This window comes from Pempheris klunzingeri, chromosome 20 (genome assembly GCF_042242105.1).
Source record: "Pempheris klunzingeri isolate RE-2024b chromosome 20, fPemKlu1.hap1, whole genome shotgun sequence".
Lineage (NCBI taxonomy): Eukaryota > Metazoa > Chordata > Actinopteri > Acropomatiformes > Pempheridae > Pempheris > Pempheris klunzingeri.
Genome location: NC_092031.1, coordinates 21918002 through 21938834, shown reverse-complemented (window position 1 = coordinate 21938834; position 20833 = coordinate 21918002). Strand labels below are relative to the sequence as shown.

General features: G+C 44.9%; 2 protein-coding genes across 2 annotated transcripts; one reads left to right on the top strand and one right to left on the bottom strand.

The window, feature by feature from the left end:
• Positions 1 to 1062: 1062 nt before the first annotated feature.
• Positions 1063 to 2790, bottom strand: mrpl27 (mitochondrial ribosomal protein L27). Its single transcript, XM_070852117.1, has 4 exons — positions 2739 to 2790; positions 2047 to 2175; positions 1866 to 1933; positions 1063 to 1777 (listed from the first exon to the last, which is right to left on the bottom strand). Exons 1-4 carry the CDS (start codon positions 2776 to 2778, stop codon positions 1571 to 1573), a joined length of 444 nt encoding a protein of 147 aa, XP_070708218.1. The 5' UTR covers positions 2779 to 2790; the 3' UTR covers positions 1063 to 1570.
• Positions 2791 to 3129: 339 nt separating this feature from the next.
• Positions 3130 to 10018, top strand: eme1 (essential meiotic structure-specific endonuclease 1). Its single transcript, XM_070851816.1, has 9 exons — positions 3130 to 3191; positions 3595 to 4361; positions 4578 to 4705; positions 4935 to 5024; positions 6278 to 6399; positions 8200 to 8338; positions 9261 to 9376; positions 9454 to 9643; positions 9748 to 10018. Exons 2-9 carry the CDS (start codon positions 3620 to 3622, stop codon positions 9922 to 9924), a joined length of 1704 nt encoding a protein of 567 aa, XP_070707917.1. The 5' UTR covers positions 3130 to 3191; positions 3595 to 3619; the 3' UTR covers positions 9925 to 10018.
• The last annotated feature ends 10815 nt before the right edge of the window (positions 10019 to 20833 follow it).

Here is a 20833-nt window from a genome sequence, read left to right as displayed (position 1 = left end):
ATTCGCAACAACATTTTACACAAGGGTTGTTCGTGCAAACACCTAGAGACCAAGTGACTGAGGGATGTTTTTCTTTATTTTTCTGTAAATCCAATCCACGAGTAGACATGCATTATCATTGTGCAACTTTAGACCCCAGACAGAGGAGCTCTTGCACTAATGCAGCAGGGGTCGTAAGACATCCTGTGGTAAGTTCTGGTAGCGCCGCTCTCAAAGGTCGGCTTGATATCCTAATGAACTCTGTCATATTCAAATATGACACAGTTGAAGGTTAAAAATAAAAAATAAAAAAAAACATCCTTATGATAGATCAATAAGATCTGAGCACTCTAAAGCGAAGATATGCTTAAAACCCACTGTGGGGATGTGGTTGGATCATGTTTTGGTAATGTGTGGTGTAAACTCACGGGTGCCCTCCAGGATTGGGGGTTAAGACTGTATAGATAAATGGTTTTGTGCAGTCTGGACCCCAACCCTGGTGCTTTTTAAGTGTGACGTCAAGCTGAGGAGCACGCAATGTGGCAATGATGGTACGACACCTTGTGGTCAATTCTTAATATTGCACCTTTTCAGTAAAACACCTAAAAAAAAAAAAAAAATTAGCAAGTGCAGTTAAAATGACCAGGAAACGTCCTCAGTGATCATTTAAACCTAAGACTCAAAAAGAAACATCTATGTAGCCCCTGTAATTTGTTGACATTGGCTTTCCTTCCTCAGTGTTCACACTGCTTTGCATGTGAAAAGGACCAATGGTTTGATCAGGTCAGGAGGAATCGAAGTTGGAGGAGACAATTGTTTCACCCACATTCACACACTGAAGCCGTGCTTCAGGAGCAAGTCGGCTACGACGCTGAACTTTCATGCTCAACCCCAAAAGTGGCATCAGATTCTGATTTGTGTCCAGCCCACTTCAAAAAGTGACAAAGCGTGCAGAAAGACCTCACAAAAAACTGAAAAATATCACGTAAAATAAGTGTCACGGTTTATGTAGGATCCCTGGTGAAAATAGTTGCTATACCCTTTGAGCAGTTACCAACACTTCAAGGAATATAATACGTGATATATATTTCACATACAAAACCTTTAATACAGTAAGTAGAGCACTTATCAATACACGGTCAGTCTTATGGCATCTCAGTTCCCCTCAGGTGGTAGGTCCTGGTGAAGAGAAGCATCTCAGTGAACAATAACTGTAATGACTCACAGCCGTGCATTGGTTACTCAATGGGCAAACCTTCTCACTGGCCTGAGGACTATTTAAGCGCGGTATCACCGGTGTCGTATATGACATTATTAAATACAGGAATCGCGGCATTGTTGACCACTGATATTGTGGAGTCTCCTTTTACAAATTAGTTGTGTGTAAATAAACTGCAACCCAATGTGTAACAGAGTTGAACCCTTTTTTAAGAGCAGCGGAGAGCATCGCACAATAATGGAACTCAAAGACAGGAAGCCAAGGAGGTTTCCACTGTTCACTTGACCCTCCAAAGTTAGTCACATCAAATCCTTCTGGATGGAAAATAATGACCTCCCAGTCCAGTCCAGTCCAGTCCAGTCCAGTCCAGTCTTAGACCATGTCCACCAGTTTAAACTTGCCCTCCTGTTTGACTGGAAGGACGTTGATGAAGGTCTTGTAGAGCACAGTTCCTTTGGGCAGCTTGGTGATGACCTGGGTGGCCTCGGGGCAGCGCGGTGGTGGGATATAGACCTCCTTGGTGAACCTGACATATCCATCCTCCAGAGCAAAGAGCGTCTTGTTGGTGCCCATCCCGACCTGCGGGACAGGGAGGGAGGTGCACAGTGAGGCATTTCCACTACAGCAGATCAACATCAAATGTGTTGATGCAGAAAGTCTTACTTACATGAGCTCCTGGGTGATACCTTATCAGCCTCTGTGTTGCAAGTACGTTACCAGCATGGACAAAATTACCTTGCAAAGAAATGAAATGAGAGGTTACTCCGGGCTTTTATTTTGAAGTGAATTTGAGGCTGCAGAGGAAAAGCTACAGCACATAAGGGAAGTTATTCCATATCATTTATTACCGTCCTGTTTCTTGAAGCCATATCTCTTGCCAGGACTCTTTCCCCCGAGATTCTTGCTGCTACCTCCAGACTTCTTAGACGCAAACCTGACAGAGTCCAGGAGAGAAGACTGACTGGGCACCAACAGACCTGAAACCAGCAGCACAGACAAATGTTAAGTCACACACTTTGAGCTCCTGTACCTCCCATCATGGATGGATTGGTAACACTTCAACTATCACAGTTTATCAAAGCTATTTAATGTGAATCCCTTGTGAAACATATTGCAATACCGTTTGCACATTACTGAAACTTTCATTTAGTACCAGGATGTTTTGGGGGACAAAAGGAGACTAGAGACATTTTATTAGCATAATAAAGTAAGTTGGTGTGTCACATGTCAACACATTGTCAATACGTCAATCTCTATTAACGTCAAAACTTGTTTCCTGATAAGCCTGGTATTTGTACATGTAATAAAACAGGATTTACATGATTTTTTGTCACGTTTACCCTGCCCTCAAATGTCGGAGATCCAGGGTTCATTCAACGCTACACAGTGAAAGCTACCACAGCCAGTTAAACTAGCATGTAAAACCTCCCTTGTCTAAAACGAAACATTACAGAAAGGACGGGCTAAATAATCACATCTTGTTCTCCTGAGTAATTTGTTCAAATTGTATGTAGAAAATACCCATTTTGGTACTTCTTACCTGCTCTGGACTTGAGCATCAAGGACGCGAGCGCCGCCATCTTGAATGATGTCACGTACGTCCCTTGCGTTTCTGCGTCACATCCGGATATCTTTGATGCATTCAGGTTCCGCTACGAAAATGTCAACCCCGCAATAGCACTTGTATAACGGGAAATTAGCTCCCACATCAAAAGTGATATTTTATGTCAACCTATGTCAAATAAATGATGCTATGCACAGACACACTTTATTGCTCTAGATGGTTAATATTACTCTCAGTTTTTTATGAAAAAAAACCTCAAATATGCCAGTTACACAATTCGAAAGTGTAACGTGAAAGATGATTCCAGAACGTGAACACAACACTACCCAACAGCCCGGGGAATTCAAATGAGCTCCTACGAGACGAAACTTATCACCGTGTGTGCGCAATTCATGGGTCTGTGTTTTTCTAAATAAACGAGTACAGGTAGTAAGTATCTACTCACATATCGTACTCCTCAATTTACCCGCGTCTCGACGTAAGATTTCGCAGAAAGTGAGTATGCGGAAGCATTGTGAGTAAAGCTAACGTTACTTCCAGTTAACCTAATGTTACATGCGGACGTCTCTGTTGTCGTGTCTTTTCTTCCAAGGCAACACAAGTACTGTGCTAAACTATGTGTTTGTCATCTTTAAGTGCTGCTTGGTGGGTTATATGTAGGTCCAGTTTAGTAAAATACATATACGTGCATTTGTAGGTTGTAGGTCAAATGTCACAGATTTATGAACGCAGTTTGGTGTGGTGTCTGTTACCAGAAGAAAAGGCACTTCCGGGTCTAACAAGAGCCCCTTGGTGACCCTGTAGTCATTTTCGTGTCATATCTCATGTACAGAAAGTTTGTGTGGGCACGAAAGAAGATGGGCAGCCTCAGTGACTCCAACAGTGACAGTGATGAGGAGCTGCCGGTGTTTGACTTCCTCCAGCCGGGTCGACACCTCAGTCGAGCCTCCGAGAGCCACACAGAGAAACATCTGGTCGGCTCTGGTACAGAAGAGGCAGCCATGTTCTCATCTGCGAAGGGATATGTGGGTGCATGTGCAGGAACGGCTGGTGTGATGACGATCAGCAGCGAATCTGATGATGATTCACCTCATGTCCCCCTGGCACAGAGACTCAAACAGAGACGAGACGATGTGATTAGTGCCTCCTCCGCTGGCACTAATGGGAAAGATGCAGAGCGGTATTCGCCATCCAATCTGGCCAGCGCACAGCTCTCTTGGCAAAATGGTTCTTCGGGGTCGGGCTGCCTGCTCAGCTTCCATCAGGTGAGAACAGTGAGCCAAGAGGTCTCAGATGGCCCAGATGAGATGGCGGCTCTCCCTCATCGGTGGCTGCCTCCGAAGCCTCTCTCCGCTACGGGGAGCTCCGACACCTCTCCTGCCAAGAGGAAGCCTGCCAAACGGACGGTGGAGGAGATCCAGGCCTCCAGGGAGGAGGCTCTGAGGAGGAGGCAGGCCAGGGAGAGACAGCAGAGGGGCAAGGAGGCACTCAGGCAGGAACAAGAGAGACAGAAAGCAGAGAGGAAAGCTCTGGCAGAGGCTGCCAAGGCCCTGAGGCCGGAGGAGTGTATCAAGCACATGGTGGTGGCTGTGGACCCAGGTAAACAGAGCACATTAAATGATGCTTGGAACTGTGCACGAGTGGGTAATGAAATCACGTTGGAGTCAGACGTGCCCTTTGGGAGCCTGCAGATTTATTAAAGATGATTACGTATTGAAAATAAAGCCCATGTGCTCATCGCACTCAAGCCATCATTTAAGTTGTGTCATGAGTTTACCGTAGACGTGATTTTGGCAAGTGTGTTTGTGTTTGCAGCTCTGTTACAGCTGGAAGGAAGCGGGACTCTGCTGGCGTCAGTGCAAGCTCTGGGCTGTAGCTGCGCCATAGAAAAACAACCCCTCCCACGCAGTGTCAGCTGGCTGAGGAGGGCTCCCTGTGCACAGGTGATAACACACACACACACACACACACACACACACACACGCTGTATCCCCTTTGTTGCAGCATTATTATATATGTGTCAAACCCCTTGTGACATCTAGCTGTAATTGCTCTCAACAAACGGTTGAGAGCGAAGAGCAGTTTTGCAAGTGTCATTCAGCATCACTGTTTTAAATGTGTTGCGGTGAGTGGTGGAGCGCTGATCTCCTGTCTGCTCCCTGTCTGTCTCAGCCGGATGATGGAGTGTGTGTGCCAGAGGCCCACCTTGTGATGCAGATGACAGCTGATGACATCATCTCTCTGATCCACAGCTACATTCAGGTATCGTAGTTGTAACGGTTTAACAACAACATCGACAGAGTGACTGACACGTAATGAACCTCATAGGGAAATGGGGTTCATTGTAATAACAGACAGCGAGAAGCTAGAGCCACGTGGAGAAAGATCAGAGTATAATAATAAGAAAAAATATGTTCATTCAGAATATGAACTACCACAATAAATTCACCTTAATGGCCGTGCAGCTAAGCAGGTGGTATTTGCTTCCAGTCAAGTATGAAACAGCACGAGTTTGTCAACACCATCACACATTATTAATATGAAATACAGGGTCATCCAAAATCTTTAAAGCTCAAGAAAATGCTTAAGTTTAACTGGTAGGTATGTTTTCAGGGTGAGGATTATGCTTGAATTCAAATTTACTCCTTGAAAAATGCTTGATGTTCCACAAAATGTGCTGTTTCACCTCCACAACCACTGAATGTGTTTCTTAAAACGGTGTGCAAACCCTGTGAATAGCTAAACAAATGGCCACAACAGATATCACGTATCCCCTTCTAACAACAACATGTTACGTATCAAGAACAATCCCAGCCGGTGCGGTCTGCCCAGAGGGCAGTAGGTGTTAACCTCAGGAGCAGTATTCACCATCCAATCAGGCCGCCCATATTGCAGTGGGAATAAAGCTGTTTTTGAAATAGTCTCTTAGTGAGCAGTGATTTATGGCGTTTCCCCCGATGGTAGCAGCTACAACAGGCGGAGTACTGGGTGAGTGGGATCTGGGATCGTTTCCCTTGCCCTTTACAGGAGAAGGTTGTTGTTATTCTATATTTTTCTTATTGTGTCAGCGAATCATATAAAAAGTCCAAAACCAGCAATACTGGCTGACTTCACCTACACTGAAGATGTGAATCCTTAAAACACCTCACAAATGTATTGTTTTATTTCTAAAAAAAAAAAGACTCAGCAGTTTCCTAAAACAGCTGCAAACTGTCATTTTGACCAAGAGCAATTTTCAGCAGCGGATGAATACACCTCTGGTCTTGTATTGGGGGCAGCAGATAACAATGAAGCTCTATGATACAGAGGAAGAAGAATATCAGGCTGTGACACACACACACACACACACACACACACACACACACACACACACAGACAGCAGTTACATTCAGTGTTGGGCCTAATTGAGATACACACTATATTATATTATCATTCTAGCAGTATTCCCCAGTCCTCGCTGTTGATGTGCATGTATCAGTACAGCTGCTGTTACACCGATGTCCAATCTAATGCAGGAGGAGAGGCATGGCAGGCATGGCTCTGCTCCCACTCTGACGTCCTGGGTGCAGGAGCAGCAGAGGCGTAACCCCGGCAAAATCCTCAGCCTGGCGGTCATCGACATGGACAAATACTTCAGGTGGGGGGAGGACAGCATCTGCTGCTGGGACCTGAATTTGGAACTGTCAAGTTGGGGGCTGCAAGTATCAATTATGTTCACGACGGATTAATTATTAGTTTAATTAAATGTTTAATCTATTGTGTTAGAAATAATGCATTATGCCCAACATAATTTCCCAGAGCCCAAGGTGACCTTTTCAAACAGCTTGTTTTGGCCAACCGATAGCAACGGTCAGTCGGCAACGAAGCAAAGCGGACCAAGGCAGCAAACCTTCCCACTGGAGAACTGGGAGGCTGAATTTGAATTTGAATGGTTTTTAAAGACAGGGTCTGGAACATCGGAGAAACCGACACGAGTAGTGAGATTTTGAAAATATCCAACTGAAAAAAATGCCACTGCTTCCCCTCAGGCTTTCCTCCAGTCACTTGACCGTGATGAGCAGAACGGCCACGTCTCTCTGGCTGCGTCTTCAGTTCATTCTGTACACAGCTGCTGTCCGACAACAATCATTTAAACAGAAGCAAAGCGGCCATCACGAACATAATGTTACCTGGAGCTCAGGGGGCTGAGCTTTGTGCTGTTAGCTCACTAAACCACAGCCTGTGGTGGTGCACACATGTGAGAGCTGCACCTCTCGTGACGGTCTATTAGCCACAGCTCAGATTCTACCTGCATTTTCTCTGCCGTTCTTGTGCGACTAGCTCCCCAAGTAGCCTTGGGAAAGACTCCGGTCATGAGTAATGAGTGCACGGGTAGAGTGCGTGTAGGTAAAACATATGTAGGTAGACTGACAGGTTAGCTGTCCAGTCATTTAGAAACAAACCATTGATTTATTGATTGTTGTTGGGCTGTTATGAGAAAAATATAACATGAGATGCCTCTAGAATACGTTACATGCCCTGCTTTTAAGGGGGTAAATAATGGATTCATATTGACCAAATAAAGCAATTCCTTAATTTACAACTTGAAAGGGCTGTAATTTTCCAACTTGGGTGGAAACAGGGTTTTAATAGGGATTAGATAGATAGATAGATAGATAGATAGATAGGGTTAACTCTAACTGTGCCGATAATCTATTAATATATTTTATCAATGAATCCATACAATAATTAATCCGATTGAAATGATTATTTGGGCGGATTTCCCCTCAATGTGAACATTATTACATTTTAACATTTATTACATTAAACCCCTTCAAATTGACCAGTTAACATTGAAGCCATGTCTTAATTCACATGTTAATGTTTCAAATTAAATGATAAATTCAGGGATGACTTTTGCTATTTCGTTATTTTCAAGGTGTATTACCCTCTCCTACAATATGATCTATTAAATGATTCAAAAATCAGACATCATTTGATAATTCAGTGATCAATAATTTGGTTCTAGTTCTAGTTTGGGTAACAGAGAGTCCAGCCTGTAAAAACCTTGTGCTGAGGGACTGTTAAGCAAGGCGCTGAGTCACGGAGCCGCTGCAGTCGAGTTGCTCGGCGTCTGACGGGAGAAGAGTGACTGATTGGGTGGAGAAGGCAGAGGAGACGAGTGGCTCCCAGTCTGAATGTGTACAACGGTGTGAAATATAGCACTCAATAACATGTGGGGGAAAAAACAAGGAATGGCACTCAGATACCTTGTAAGCTAACACATCCGCCTCAGTGTGTGGAAACAATCACCTATCACTGTCAGCAGCGGCTGGCGGATTCCAGCTGGAAGCAGTGTGAGAAATATCGTGTGAAGAAGGGAAATGGAGCAAAGAGATCCGCACCGTCAGACCGGAGGATGTCCACAGTAAAAAGACTTTCAACTTTTTGTCCTCAGATCTCAGAAGTCACAAAGCCAGAGGAGGTTTCGAGAGGCAGTCGCAGGCGAGGAGCCGGGGGGGGGGAAAGTGAGGAAGAGGAGGAAGAATGGAGCAGGTGATCAGCTACCTGAAGTGTCACGGGTTGAAGTTGAGGAGGTAGGTCAGTCAGAAGAGGAGGCACATGTTAGACTTTGTGTTGTTCAATAATTCACTATGAGACAGAATCCCTTAAGAGTCCATTCATTTTCCCAGCGCTGATGATGTAATTGTGTTATTTCTAATAGGATTTAAGGACAGTCCAGCTTTTTTTAATGGATTATCTGAACGCTATAAGGGCTTCATGAGTGGTGAAAAAAGAAAAAGGCCTTATGTTTCAATTCATGTGAATAACCCTTTAAACAATGCATAGAATCTAACGAAAACCCCTTAATGTAACATAATTCATCAATTTTCTAGAGATGTAACGACGCCAAATGACGCCATCAGCGCAAGATGGCGGTGGCCGTGTCCAGGATATTTTAGCTCTATTTTTGCACAGTAGGACGAAGGGGAGACGCGTCGTCCATCTTTATATACAGTCAGTGGTGGTACCTCGCCAGATTTCACTGTCCCTCAACAGCATTGAGACATTTCTTTATCAACATATTGCATAATTCCATTTGTTGTTACATCTCTAATATTAATTAACCGTAACATTCATCGGTTGAATCCCTGAATATGCACTTAATTTGAAATGTACTTCTAAGTTAGAAATGAAATTTACTTTGGTAAACTTCCCCTGAAAGCTCCTAGTAAGTATCTGAACAAGAACACCTTAAATCTGAAAACACTTTAAATAGCTAATTAGTGAAAGGTGTAAAGTACAGGTGAACTGATGCACCCCTTAGAATGTTCTTAGTTTGCTAATTAAGGACTTCAGGACAAAAAGACTACAGATGACAGGATGTCTCTCTTCTGAGCATCTTGATTTAGACTGAAGTGTTTTTTCAGGATTGAATGGAGCACCACTCGAGGCTCTCTGTAGAGGATCACTGTTTCACAGCGCTGCACACTGTTCTCTCCTCCAACATCCCATCAGGCAGCGGTACATCTCCAGCTTAACACTGGTGTCTCAGTCCACTTCTTGTCCACCTGGAAGGACTTCTCAGATCACATCGCCATGACAACCAAAGCGGTAGCCGAAGCCCCTTTCAAGTAAGTGAGATCTTTGCAACCCCATCCGGCTCCTCTTCTATCAGATCAAACAATTGTTCTCCTCTGTGTGCTTTTAGGCGAGAGAGGGAGAAGACGGGCTTCTCTTTCCACCTGGAGAGCGAGTGGGCGGGGGGGCAGCGTGTGGATAAAGCAGGGAGGGGGCTGCTGCAGGTGTGGAAGAGACAGATCCAACAGTTCAACAGAGTCAGTCCAGATATGGCCTCAGCCATCCTGGCAGCGTATCCTTCCCCACAGCTGCTCAAGAAGGTGCGCTCACCGCTTCGCACCTGTTACATTCTCACCACAGCGTTGGAACAGATTTTTATTTCACGTGTAAGATGAGACTTGTCATCCATCTGTTCTTTCTGCAGGCTTACAATCTGTGCAGGACTGACCGTGAGAAGATCTCCCTGCTGTCTGACCTTCTGATCCGCAGAGGAGAGGGCGTCACCTCCACCACCCGCAGGGTCGGTCCAGAGCTTTCCAAACGAGTCTTCCTCATGATGAACTCCTGGGATCCTGAGCAGAATCTGGACGCCAGCGCCTGACCTCTGACGGCTCTTTGCGTCTAATCTTTTCCCCCAAAACCTTCGGACCTGGACACTTGCTGTTACCCTGTAGTTAGAAATCTGTTTTTTAATGTGATGTGTATATATTAAAGTTTTATGATTTTGTTACGAGACGTTGTCATTAAGAAATCATTTCCAGGAAATGCCCTATAGACTCCAATTATTAAAGGGACATTGTCAACAGTAGTCATTCTATAGTTCCAACTAACTTTACACTCGCCATCTCCACTGTGGACACTTTAGCAAAAAGCAACTAAATAAAGCATGTGAAACAGTTTTAACATCAGTTATTTTAAACACCTGTCTCTGAATCCCACTGAAGGAAAACAAAAGGAGCCTGTGGATCAGCTATTGTAGTTAATACAGCATCGCATCTACTTCTGGGACAGCTAGCGTAATGGAGCTAGCTTCCCTCTGCTGATTTAGTTTGTGAGTATGCTACAGGAGTAGTAAACGAGGGGATTGTTGGTAATATGTCCTCTAAGGTGATTCAGGAAACCTCTGGCAAACATCGTCATCCTTGATTTAATAATCGACCTGCTCTCCTTAATTAGCTACAGTAGCTAACTGCAACACGACTCCAGAACCTCTGAGGATGCAAACGTTGCTGAAAGGGTCAACATTCTGTATTTGAAATGTTTAATGCACAGTTTATGAAATGGGAAATACTGGCTCATGCTGGTAGCCCTTTAAGTCATTTCCCAGGGAGCGCAGGGTTATTATGACCTCTAGTTAGCAGGCAGAGTGATGAGAATAACACCCAAGTTGAAAAATAAAGGACTTTCCCTTTAAGTGAATTTTTCAAAAAACATTGGGAAGTATGTTGTAGGTATATTTAATAAAGGTATTTTATAAAGGTATCTTTACAAGAATGTTGATTTTTAATGTTCAGCCTTTTGATTATCTTCTATCATAGTGAAGAGCTCACAGTACCGTACTACCCCACTAGAGCACTGTGCTCCCAGACTGCAGGCCTACTGGTGGTTCCTAAAGTCCTCTAAAGTAGTTCAGCAGGCAGAGCTTTCAGCTATCAGGCTCCTCTCCTGTGGAACCTCCTTCCAGTTTGGGTTCGGGGGGCAGACACCCTCTCTACATTTAAGAGTAGACTAAAAACCTTCCTTTTTGACAAAGCATATATTTAAGGGCTGGCTCAGGCCTTAGACCAGCCCCTAGTTATGCTGCTATAGGCTCAGACTGCCGGGGGACTCCTATGGTGCACTGAGCTCCTCTATTCTCTAACCTCCTCTTCCTCTCCATCATTATGTCTCATGTCAGTCAAATGTCTGCCTCTAACTTGGTATCTTCCCCGGAGCCTTTCTGTGCTTTCTCATCTCTCAGGTTCCTGTGGATCCTGTGGATCCTGGTCCTGGTCCTGTTGATGCAGTTCTCTGGTTCCTGTGGATCCTGGTCCTGGTCCTGCTGCTGTGGTTCTCTGCTTCATGAATCACGGACACTCGTCATGTTTTTCAATAATATCATCCTGCTAATCTGTTAGTCACACTCCTATTGTTAGTGCTATAGTCACTGTTAGTACGCTGGTTGCTGTTTGTGTTGTCTCTCTCTCTCTCTCTCTCTCTCTCTCTCTCTCTCTCTCTCCACCCAACATGGACCCCTACAGAAGCCGCCCACATTGATCCTGGGTCTGTTCCAGGTTTCTTCCTGTTAAAGGGGAGTTCTTCCTCCACTATTGCTCAATCTAATATCTGATGCTGCTCATGTGAGAATTCTTGAAACCTTCATGTTGAATTCCTGAATCGTTGGTCTCTCTCTAATTAAAGACTTTGGTCTAGACCTGCTCTTTGTGTAAAGAGTCTGGAGATAACTCTGTTGTGAATTGGCGCTATATAAATAAAGATTGATTGATTGAAGATGTGTGGAACAATGTCTCTGTAGTTCACCTCTTACCAGGTTTAATTGTGCAGTGTGACGCCCCGCGTGTTTTAACTGCTGTCCGGCTCAATTACACGTGGCCAACCCCCCGAGCTTTCTGTGTCGCCGGGTTCTCCTGTGTCTTCATCGCCAGAGTGTCAAGCCTCGTTTTGCCTGGCCCTGTTTGTGTTGTCATGGTGTGCGCTGGTAAAACGCCGCCACAAATTCTACTCCCCTTCGTTTTGCAGTGCCCACGGCTCATTTCCACCGTATTAGCAAAAATGGAACCTGACCAAGAAGTGATGAGTGCCTGGAACAGAGGGAAAGAGGGAGAAAGAGACGGATGGGTAACGAGCTGTTAAATGGGTTTAAGAGATGAGCAACATGCCTCACCCCAGGTCCTGCATACAGAGAGACACTGAGGGGAACAGCAGTCCAAGGAGACAGAGGAAATGACTGGAATAAGCTGGGAAATGAATAGAACGCTGGCTTCCTCATACTGAAAACACACATTGTAGGGTTCTAGTTTTGCTCACACAGCCTCTCAAGGCCATGCTGAATCCTCCCTTAAACACAGATTTTCCTGATTATGTATCTGTAAAGATGAGAAATGAGCATACATAAAGCCAATAGTCACTGCACTGCACAATATTTTTTAATATAAACTCAGGATCAACACAAACACTCATAATATCAAACCCCTCAGCTCTCCAAAGCGCTTTTAGCTTCTTTCAGCTCATTGTTTTGGCTTCACAGCGCTCGACTTAACTGCCTGGTTCAGAATCACAGCTCTCATCGACCTTGTTGCGACCACGTTTTTTTTAGTGAAAAGCTCTGACAAATGCCAAATAGACAAAGTTAGCAACGAGCGTGTGACCACCATGGAACATTTAGAGGCTGAAGAGCCCGGAGGAGACCAAAGCGGAGCCGAAAGTGGGGTGAATAACATTCATATGGTCGCCAGAAGCATGAGCGTTAGAATGCTAAAATGTCAAATGCCATATCAGCTTTTACAAGATCATAATGTGCCAACTGTGTGTGATTATTAGTTTATGGTGGAGTTGATGTCTCAGAGTGGCCAAAAAGTATGAAAATTCAAAAATGCAGCTTTAAATTGGGACCAGACTACATCGGATGTAGCAACGTAAAAGAAATAAAAAGATAACTCATGAAAAATCAAAGCTAAATAGAATACGGATACATTCTCGGGTGAAACGATGATTTCAAGGGAAGCTTATTTTTTCTGGCAGTTCAAGAGCCTCAAGGCCTGGACTAAAAATTTGGCTGCAAATCTGGACTATCAGATCAGACCAGGGACCTCAGCCCAAGGATCTTGAGACACACATAGCCTCAGTTCACTCGCCACCACTGCATTGGGATGAACAACTCAAAACCCAGGCAATAAAACCACAAGTATCTGCATTACAAGGGGTGAGAGGAGAAAAGTGGGTTTTCTTCAGTTCGGATCAACCGACCTTTCAAAAACCCTTCACACTCACCACAACCGCTAACACAGAGGACTGTGTACCGAAGCATCAGCTGTTCATTGCAACTGAATGTGATCTATAATTGGCTCTGGCATCGTTGCCCCGTGGCTATTGTTAAATTACACCATTACGTAGCTTTTAGTCCATGTAGTCATGGAACGGGAGCAGCACTCGCTCTGCAGAGTTCACGCCACAGAACTTGGCAATTCCAGTGAAAGATCCACGGCGTCGCTCTACTTCGGGGCAGGCCTGTGCTCCCAATCCTTTTATTGTTTGCTTTGAGGTAACGGAGACTTCAAGGATGCCAGTGGTACGGAGCAAAAAAACAGAGCAGAGGTTGCGTGGGGGGAAAAAGTAGGAAATATGTGTAAATGTTTCATCCGTAACAACATTATCTCCCCTCTGGGCCCCCCCCCAGGCGGTTTGGCCTCATCTCAAAAGGAAAGAGGGTTTCATCTTAGAAATGGAGAAATATGGAGAGCAGCGCTTCAGAGCAACACGTCAATGTGTGTTTATATAAAACTGGCAGATATTCACTTCAGGATCCGATTGATGCTCACCAAAAACATGCAAACGTCACGTTTAGGTTTGGCGGCATAACACTTTGTGATAAGACTGCAATTAGATGATTTAAAAAAGGCATAATTCTAACCTTTTGCAGGGCCGGAGTGGTGCACTCAGCATACAAAGCACAGAATAACATGGTAACAACGGTTTGCACTTAAACCGATCCCATATGCTGGATGTGTGGGCAGGGTGTCACTCTGTGACCTCTGTGTCACCCGCCTTTCAGACGTGAAGTAAAGCTCACATCAAGTCACTTTTACAGTGTTGACAGCAGCCAATATGAGAACAGACCCAGTGCAACTTTAACTTTCTTAACTTTGAACAGGGCTCCAGTCTGAACGGAATGCTCAGATGATCAGATTAACATAATCAGATTAAGGATGCAGCAGCACAAGGTTAAATACACTTTGATATTAAATGTGCTTTTTTTCCCGTTCACCTTCTCATAAAAGCACTGAAATAAATGGACGCATTAAGCTTTTGCACAAAGAACAAACAATCAGTTCAATACACCACCAATCACTGAGAATGAACTGATTCTAATTTGTCCTTTGATATTTTCAAATTTCATTCGTGCAGAGCAGCATGAGAGGAAATGCGATTTAAGTCCTACCTGAAGGTTGTGTGTGTGTGTCCAACACTCAGCACCATCTCACTCTCTAATAATGTTAATAACGGTCTTTAATGAAAGACTTTAACAACAAACCCCATCACTGACGCCGCGTATGAGGAAACACGCTTCTTCCCTGATCTCATAACTGCTAATCCAGCAGCCTCTCATGCACCAGGTGCCAAAATATCACGCTAGGACTGTGGCTCTTACTGTAAATGCCATGTCTGACCGAAGCCGTGGGGAACATTTATGTAAAACACTGTGTGAATGTCAAAAAGACTTCACTTCAACAGCTTGATAAAGCCAGCAATGTCATTTACTGCGTGTTTGAAAAGGGCTTTAGTAAGTAATTGGTATGCTGTTTACTTTAACGATTAAATGCTGATTTATTAATGAGAGTGCACCGTTTAAGCGCAATATAAACTGAGATAAGCTCTAGAACTAGATTCTGACAGGAGATGGGGCCCTTCAAGGTAATGATGCAAGTGTTGCTGTATATTCAGACAGAGCACAAAGGGAATCTTAGAGGTCAATGGAGAGAAGTGATCGGGGCGGGTTGAACAGTCTTTCAACTTGAATGCGCTTCACAGAAATGAGAGGGAAAAGGGAGACTTGGGAGGGGTGGGGGGGGGAAACAGTAGAACCAAGTGGAGTTTCTGATGAGTTTCGAGTCAGAAGAGGCTGAGCAGAACACACTCCCACACATATGGTCAGTGTCTCTGCTGCCAGCTGGCTTAAAAGCCAACATGCAGTTTGTTACACTGGCTGTTTTCAGCACCAGAAAACTCCGGCGCTCAAAATTTGCACGAACAACACTCTCTGTCTAAACACCTTCGCCTTAAGCCGACTATCACTTCGGTTTATCGGTGCATGCAGTATTAACAAACGTATTTGCACTTAAGCAAATTACCACGAGCTAATTGCCATATGTTGAACCTGAAGCCTTTGGGCCCTCTGAGGCACACAGGGCCCTGGGGCAGTCCCTACCTTTGTTTCTGGGTAAAACCCCTGACGGTGTTTAATTAGCAGAATATGCAATAAACACAAGTGTGTGTTACTATTCTCTGTATTAATTATGCACTTACAGTACGCTATTTCCTGTTGTCTCCTGACAAGCTTTCCAATTTAAGGCGCCCTTTTTAGAGGACATGTTGCAGAGTATGAAAACATACTCGCTAATTGGACGAAGATGTAAATTAATCTACTTGTAATCATGTTTAGACATATGGGGAAATGTGAGAGGCTGTGCCAGCTTCACGGCTGTGGCGGCATCCAGCCACTAGGGGGCAGACTGGCGCCACATACGAATCCCACTGGTTTCCACTGGAGTCAGATGGGGGAGATAGAAAAACATCAGCATGTGTCAGGATTTCGGAGGCTGGATAAATTATCAGGCAGGCAGAAAATGTATCCTGTAAACTAAAGGACGGGGTAAGATAAATATGCACAGAGAATACTGCAGAAGATTTTGATAAATGGCTCAGATAACTTTGGGAGGATTTCCTATACGCTAAGATAAGATTTCAAAGTGAAGGGCGTGTCAGCTGCTGCTTTATTTCCACGCAGGACGCCTAATATCTCATCGCTCGCCTGAGTTTTTTTGTCCCCGGCGTGCAGAGCCTCGAGGAGAGGCCCATTCATGTTTGGAGGCTGCAGCGTGGAATGAGGAGGAGTTGTCAGTCTGGATAAAGGTGAAACAGGTTCTTCAACCCTGCTGTCTGCCCCATTAAAGATGTATGATCATGAGGTGTAATATAATGTCAGGCTATCAAGGGGGGGGTTTGGCTGTCTCAGTGTGTACACGCATGGGAAGCTAGTGTTTGCGCGGCTGCTTTACGAATGTGTAAATGTGCTACGCCTGAAAAGGACAAGTCCTCCACCTTCATTCTGTCATCTTTTCTATAAATTCATTTCTCTCCCTAACCCCGGCCGTGCGCCAATTAATGATGACACAACAGGTGCTTTGCCGTTTGCCGTTTTCTTCCCCGTGTGACTCTGTGTGGAATTGCCCTGTAATCCAAAACTCAGCCATTAATTTTTCATGCTTAAGCCTAAACATAAGCTTAGCTGCTTGACAGTTATGGCATTTGTTACAATTACCGGGGACTGTATTTCTCATCCTAATCTTAATCCCAAACCTAATTTTTTAACTTGCGCGCCCTTAATGGAGCTAAAAGCCAACTGCACTACATTTGAAGGGATTTTCTTCTTCTGAAACTCAGATACATCCAAGACCCCCACCCCACCCACCCACCCACCCACAACAGTTTTCTGTTCACACCAAACTGAGAGAACATTTTCTTTATTGGCTCTGTGCTTTGTTGACCCAACATAGGGGGCAGCCACATAGGTTTGGCCATATAATGTACCTATTTACAATTCAATCTCTTCAATGCTAAATGGCAGGAAACATTTGTTTACTTTTCAGCATTGAGAGTCTTTTCCTCTCTCTTCTCTTCTCTTCTCTTCTCTTCTCTTCTGACACTCTCCCTTTAAAGCCATGACCAGACTGCCAAGCTTATGCCATTAGCTTTAAACACACTAGTGCCAGGACTATTGGAAAGACATGGGGGAAGTTGCCCTGAGGCACCTATCAGAGATCAGCTTATACTCCTTAAATCATAATAATAACAGTAGCGGGGGGAATCTTAAATTTGCCCTTGGAACAGCAGATCTGTCAGCCTCGGCGCGTCCTGCCTCGGTGACTCGGAGATACAAACTGCGCCCATCAAATTTTCATTGATCTCTTGTTCCGCAAATCAAAGTGGTCGCCTCCTCATTCTTCATCAGCATTCTGTCAGATGCTCCTTGTGCTTGTTTACTCCACGCGGCTCCAGAAAATTACAATGTTTGAGCCCCCAACGGGGAGGCACAACTTCTCAGCTCATCAACAATACACAAACAGAGCATCTCTCAGGGGTGTGGCTGTATCCCAGAAGAGGAGAGAGGAAGAACCAAACCGGACGCCCCACCCCGCTGCTGTCTGCAGCCTCAGCACTCAGTATTCACTCCACACCGGCAACGACAGCGGTCGGGGGCGCTCCCGCAGGGCGTTTCTTTTTTTATTAACATGCCACTCAGCTGCTGTCCAGGTTGCCTGATCCACAGAAACAAATTGGGAATAGCCTTTGATACAGGAGTTGAAACTACTCCCAGGGAGAACAGTTTCCTAACCGTACACAGGCAGGCGCACATAAATAAATGGAAATAAGTTGAAAAATGCATGCATTTTACATGCACAGGCCCCAGCTGAGGAAGGAAGCACTCCCCCGTCATTTTATGGCTGCCACACTGGCTGTTATACATCAACCCCTGGCTTGCCTTCAGCAGGCAGAGTGCCATTCTCGGAGCTCTATTCAAATCAGACACCACAACTCCTTGTACATGAAGTGGCCCGCTCCTTACAGACCTTGAGATGCATGGCAGAGAGTGACAGGCCCTTGAAGTGACGTGTAAGGCCTTCTCTCTATCCGGCTGCCAGCGCCATCACGTCTGGCTAAACCGCCGCTATACGGCGTCCTCTCTTTATGCAGCTGCACGGCGACGTCCGCCGCACACGACAGGAAAAAGCTTCTTCTTCCTCACAGTGAGACTGAGGAGATAAAGAGACAGAGGGGAAGGAAGACAGGTGGACACAGAGAGGGGGGGGGGGGGGGGGGAGGAAGGAGTGAGGGAATGTGTGTTGTGTCACTCATCGTCGCCTCTTTTCTGCTGGTCTGCCTCCCTCCCTGGTGAGTCTCTGGAACCTGAGCCACAGGGAAACAAAAGCATGGACATTAAACAAAACAAAAAAAAAAACCTCACACACTGGCACATGCACACCCACATGGGTGAAGAAACATGCACATGTTGGGATAAGCAGGATAATCAGCGCCCCGTGGTACAGCATAACATGCACTGTTTGAGGGCCCTGATAGAAATATGGAAAAGTAAGCCTGTTCTTCTTACACGTGAGCGCCGAAGAGATTAACTTTGAAGTGCATCTTTAAAGCTACGTTAATTGATTGCTTGCTTTGCCCCCTTGAGGGCAGAGGAGTCGGGAAAACTCGATCTCAAACGTCACGTCATCACCTTATATGCTAATGTGTGCATCGCTAATTGCCGACACTGTGAACAATGAGCGCATTCAGCGACACAGAGGGGCGGTGTGGTGCTGCACACCTGTTCCTGAGCTCACAACCCCCCCTGCAGCACAAGCATTGAGATATATATATATATATATATATATTACTGTAGAAAGTTGTTAATAGTTGCTCCAACTCTGCGACACATCAAGCAGACATGGAGCAACATTGGCATTCTTTTAGCATTGGTGTCCACTTTTTTTTTCCAGGCTCTGTTTTGGTCTCCACCAGCTCTTGAGAAAAATAAAAAAATATCCTGGTGTTGGGCAGGTCACGTACACTGGGTTTATAAGCTGTCTGCTCCTGGTTTATATAAGCAAAGTTAGCAATAAGCAAACGATGAGCTAAAAGAGGCTAAAAGGCTCAGTAGATCTGAAGGCGCTGATGTCATCCTCGTCACAATGAGTTCACAAAACGCAGCCAGTGTTAATCTAAAAAAATACTGATTGCGTTAAGGATCATAGCAGCTTTATGGCACTTGAAGCATGTTGACTTGAGTTATCACACCTCCCCGCCACTCCCCCCACTGTTCCCCTTCTCCGTTTAGCCCTCGTGTTCGAAAACCAAGCGCTAAATGACTACTGTCAAGCACCTTCGCACAAGATTTCCGCCTCATAAAAACTTGAATAAATGGTATTGAAAGCAACCTTGGCCCCCGGTGTTGCTCTCTATCGGCGCCACCTCTACCTCTGCCCCCATGTTTACTCCCTCTTGTCTACCCCATTACCCATTATGGAGCAGAAGATCCATCACTCCAGCTCCCGCTCCACTAAAGCCATCAGCCGATAAATGCTGGTAAATAACGCAAAAACGTTAGGAATCAGTTAGGAGAATCATACAATGGCTGTACTTTACTGAACTCTTATGCTGACTGATAACTGTGGTGATTATCACCTGCGGTAAAGTTGCTGTTTTCACTGTGGATTTGATTTCCCAATTTTTTGCTCTTTTAACAAAACAATATGGGGCACAACATCAGTAATACCTCAAACAGGGACAAGAATTCGTCTGCTTGCAAATAATGCCTCCTCCCACTGAGCTGGACTGCATTCTCAAGTGTGTGTGTGTGTGCGTGTGTGTGTGTGTGTGTGTGTGGGGGGGGGTGCTAAGTCATTTTCTCCTGCCAGGATTGGCTAAGCGCTAAGTGTAACTCGAAAGACTGATGTGGTCTGCCAGATAAATTCAGGCTTCAGTGTCACTTTCGAAATGACCCTGACAGAAAAGAGACGGCAGCCCGGCGTTGAGAGGCTACCTCAGCTCAGGTGTGACTGAATTAAGCCGTTCACTCCAATGATTCCTTGTTCCTTTACTTCTCTTGGCTCTTCATGCCTGGACGGCCGGAGGAGATGACGTTAAAGTCAAAGTGATGTTACAATTCATTTTTGCTCCAAAAAAAAAGAAAAGAAGCAGAATCTATATTCATGGTATTTCATGTGGAGCCTACTCGTTTGTGTACTTCAGTTTTACTAAATTGTACAAACTATGCAAGTTTAGTGTTCTATAAGGGATGTTGACTGACATGTCAGTGCTATAATTTAATTGGTGTAACATAGGAGCACTGAACTTTAATTTAATTCCAGCTGTTCGCTTGTTAACATGTGAATATGTCGGTGTTGTGCTTTCAGTTTGTTTCTACTGCCCCCAAGCGGCTGCAAACACAGATAATACAGTTTTATGGGCGTGTGGAGGTCACAGGACAATTTGTTTCTGTGAGTTCTGACATTATGATCCATTGCCACAACTGTATCCACGAAAGAAAGCTAATGCCAACAGTAGCAGGGCCCCACACTTTGTGTAATGGGGAACAAACACGGTACCGAGCGTGCAGAAGCTGCCAAAGAGCAGCTCCCACTCTTTAAACGGATGCTAGTTATCCTAGCTTGTTAACCTTGACTTTCCAACAATCCCAATGCTCCCGATGTTCAAAGGAACGGAAGTCTTAAGGATACATAACCAGCTCTGTACATGCTATGGTCAATATGCTGAAAAGGGAAACTGCCATCTTGCTTTAGTGATGAGAATTCATTTCGATTTTTCCTGCCACTTGTGTAACTCTTTTGGTTCTGCATTCAGAGAGTTTTAACAAACCAACACCAAAGTCTGGCTAACTTGTCCTTTGGCTCAGCGGGTGTGTTCTCCTGATCGGCTCATTGTTTGGCCCAGAGGAGTCTGTCACTGAGCACCAGCTCTCACTTGGTGTTCGCCTCAGTAGGTGCGTGAGCTTTGCC

Coding starts and splice junctions, on each gene's coding strand:
- mrpl27 (XM_070852117.1), bottom strand. CDS start 2,778: ATGGCGGCGCTCGCGTCCTTGATGCTCAAGTCCAGAGCAG. Junction 2,176..2,738: donor GATGCTCAAGTCCAGAGCAG/GTAAGAAGTACC, acceptor TGCTGGTTTCAG/GTCTGTTGGTGCCCAGTCAG. Junction 1,934..2,046: donor TGGCTTCAAGAAACAGGACG/GTAATAAATGAT, acceptor TTTCTTTGCAAG/GTAATTTTGTCCATGCTGGT.
- eme1 (XM_070851816.1), top strand. CDS start 3,620: ATGGGCAGCCTCAGTGACTCCAACAGTGACAGTGATGAGGAGCTGCCG. Junction 9,377..9,453: donor GTAGCCGAAGCCCCTTTCAA/GTAAGTGAGATC, acceptor GTGTGCTTTTAG/GCGAGAGAGGGAGAAGACGG. Junction 9,644..9,747: donor CCCCACAGCTGCTCAAGAAG/GTGCGCTCACCG, acceptor TTCTTTCTGCAG/GCTTACAATCTGTGCAGGAC.